Source organism: Zerene cesonia, chromosome 16 (assembly GCF_012273895.1).
Source record: "Zerene cesonia ecotype Mississippi chromosome 16, Zerene_cesonia_1.1, whole genome shotgun sequence".
NCBI lineage: Eukaryota > Metazoa > Arthropoda > Insecta > Lepidoptera > Pieridae > Zerene > Zerene cesonia.
Window position 1 is genome coordinate 265,342 of NC_052117.1, and position 1,880 is coordinate 267,221.

At 35.1% G+C, this 1,880-nt stretch overlaps 1 protein-coding gene across 1 annotated transcript in view; it reads left to right on the top strand.

Annotated features, from left to right (window-relative positions):
* Nucleotides 1-229: 229 nt before the first annotated feature.
* Nucleotides 230-1,880, top strand: part of LOC119832806 (xanthine dehydrogenase 1-like) — a 15,779-nt gene continuing 14,128 nt past the window's right edge. The window contains exon 1 of the mRNA XM_038356575.1: nt 230-297. Coding sequence (XP_038212503.1) covers nt 255-297 — 43 coding nt within the window. The 5' untranslated portion in view covers nt 230-254. The remainder of the gene's footprint in view (nt 298-1,880) is intronic.

Here is a 1,880-nt window from a genome sequence, read left to right on the forward strand (position 1 = left end):
CAATTTTTTTTAAATTATTTGTCTATTTTCTAAAATGTCGAATATCTCGAAATCCGAAAGACTTACTGAACATAAAATATGATTTTCTGAAACAACAACGTTCCTACCCGCAGTTACGGTAGCTTACACCACACCCTGTATATAATAAACTTAAAGCCAAACAAATTATATTTGATTATATAATACAGAAGTGGGGTATGACTACGTGCAGGTCTTTACCTTCACTAAGATTCTTTTATTTCTGTTGTGAGGACATGGATCGTGTTCGCTTTTTAGTTAATGGTGTTGAACATACCGGTATGTTTTGATTTAAAAGCTTATAAATACTTATATATTACGGCTTAATGTGAATGTAAAAATCGTGTTTAACAAGAAACTGTAAGAATCAATCAAATTTTGTTTATCGAATCAAACAGTTAACCTAACCTTGTTTGAACTTGTATGTTATATAACTGTTATGATATTCCACTTTAGGTATAGCTATAGATAAAAGTTCAGTAGGAACTTTGTTATATTATATTATAATCTATAAGATGGGGTTAGTTTTTACCATATTAAGTATATAATATAATCAATTGCTTTGTTAAAACCTTATAAAAAAAAACCTTTTTTAAAAAAGCTCTTCAATTGTTAATTAATTATTTATACATAATCTCTACACATATGTATGGGTAAAATCCTCATCTTATAAAGCTGGTTGCGGTCCTCCGAAACGGCTGGACCGATTCTCATGAAATTTTGTGAGCATATCGTTTAGGTCTGAGAATCGGTCATCTATTTTTCACACCCTTAAATCATAAGAGTAAGGCGGAACAGCGTTTGCCAGTCGACTAGTTAATAATACATAATAGAACATATTTAATTTATTGAGGGTTTCCGGTTTTGAGAATAACATATCTACATACAGATGCCAGCGCTTACTGCGCCATATATGCGTCTAGAGTTTACGGTCCACTCACCAGATATATTTGATTTAGATGCGGGCTTTATTCAGACAAAACAATGGAATACTAAACCTATAAAAAATAACCGACCGTGCGAGGTATTGACCTAATAAAATCTTGGGGGTCACTGTGACATTTAAAATTGCACAGGATTGTTTATAGATACTTGGCGATGTACGTGCCGTGGATATATTGAATTCATTGTTTTTTGTGGCAACCCGGCGAACTCCGCCACCAGATGTCTGTATGTGAAAAATTATTTTCCCGCTTTTCTGTTAAATTTTTTCCTGAATTTTCTTTGCTATAAACCTCACGGAGCCTGAGACCTTTCCAACGAATGCAAAACGGTGGGAATCAGTTGGTGCGTTCTGGAGTTATAGCGTCAGGAAGAAAAACCCGACTTATTTTTATATAGTAGACTAGCTGCACCCGGCAAATGCTGTTCTGCCTTACTCTTATCGTTTAGTGGTATGAAAAATAGATGTTAGCCAATTCTCAGACCTACCCAATATGCTTACCAAATTTCAGAGGAATCGGTCAAGCCGTTTCGGAGGAGTATAGATACTAACATTGTGACACGAGAATTTTATATATAAGAGATATCTAATAAGTAATAACATTACTTTTCCTATTAATATTATAAACGCGAAAGTTAGTGAGTATGGTTATCCATACTGGATATGGCGTATGGATGTTTGTTACTCTTTCACGTTATTGTATCTGTATGAAATGTGGTAGAGAGATAGATTATAGTTTGGATTAGCACACAGGCTATTCTTTGTCCGGACACCACGCGAGTGGCGCCGCGGGCTACAGCTAGTAATCCCAACTAATATTATAAATGCGAAAGTAACTCTGTCTGTCTGTCTGTCTGTCTGTTACGCTTTCCCGCTTAAACCTCGCAACCGATTTTGATGAAATTTGGTACAGACAATC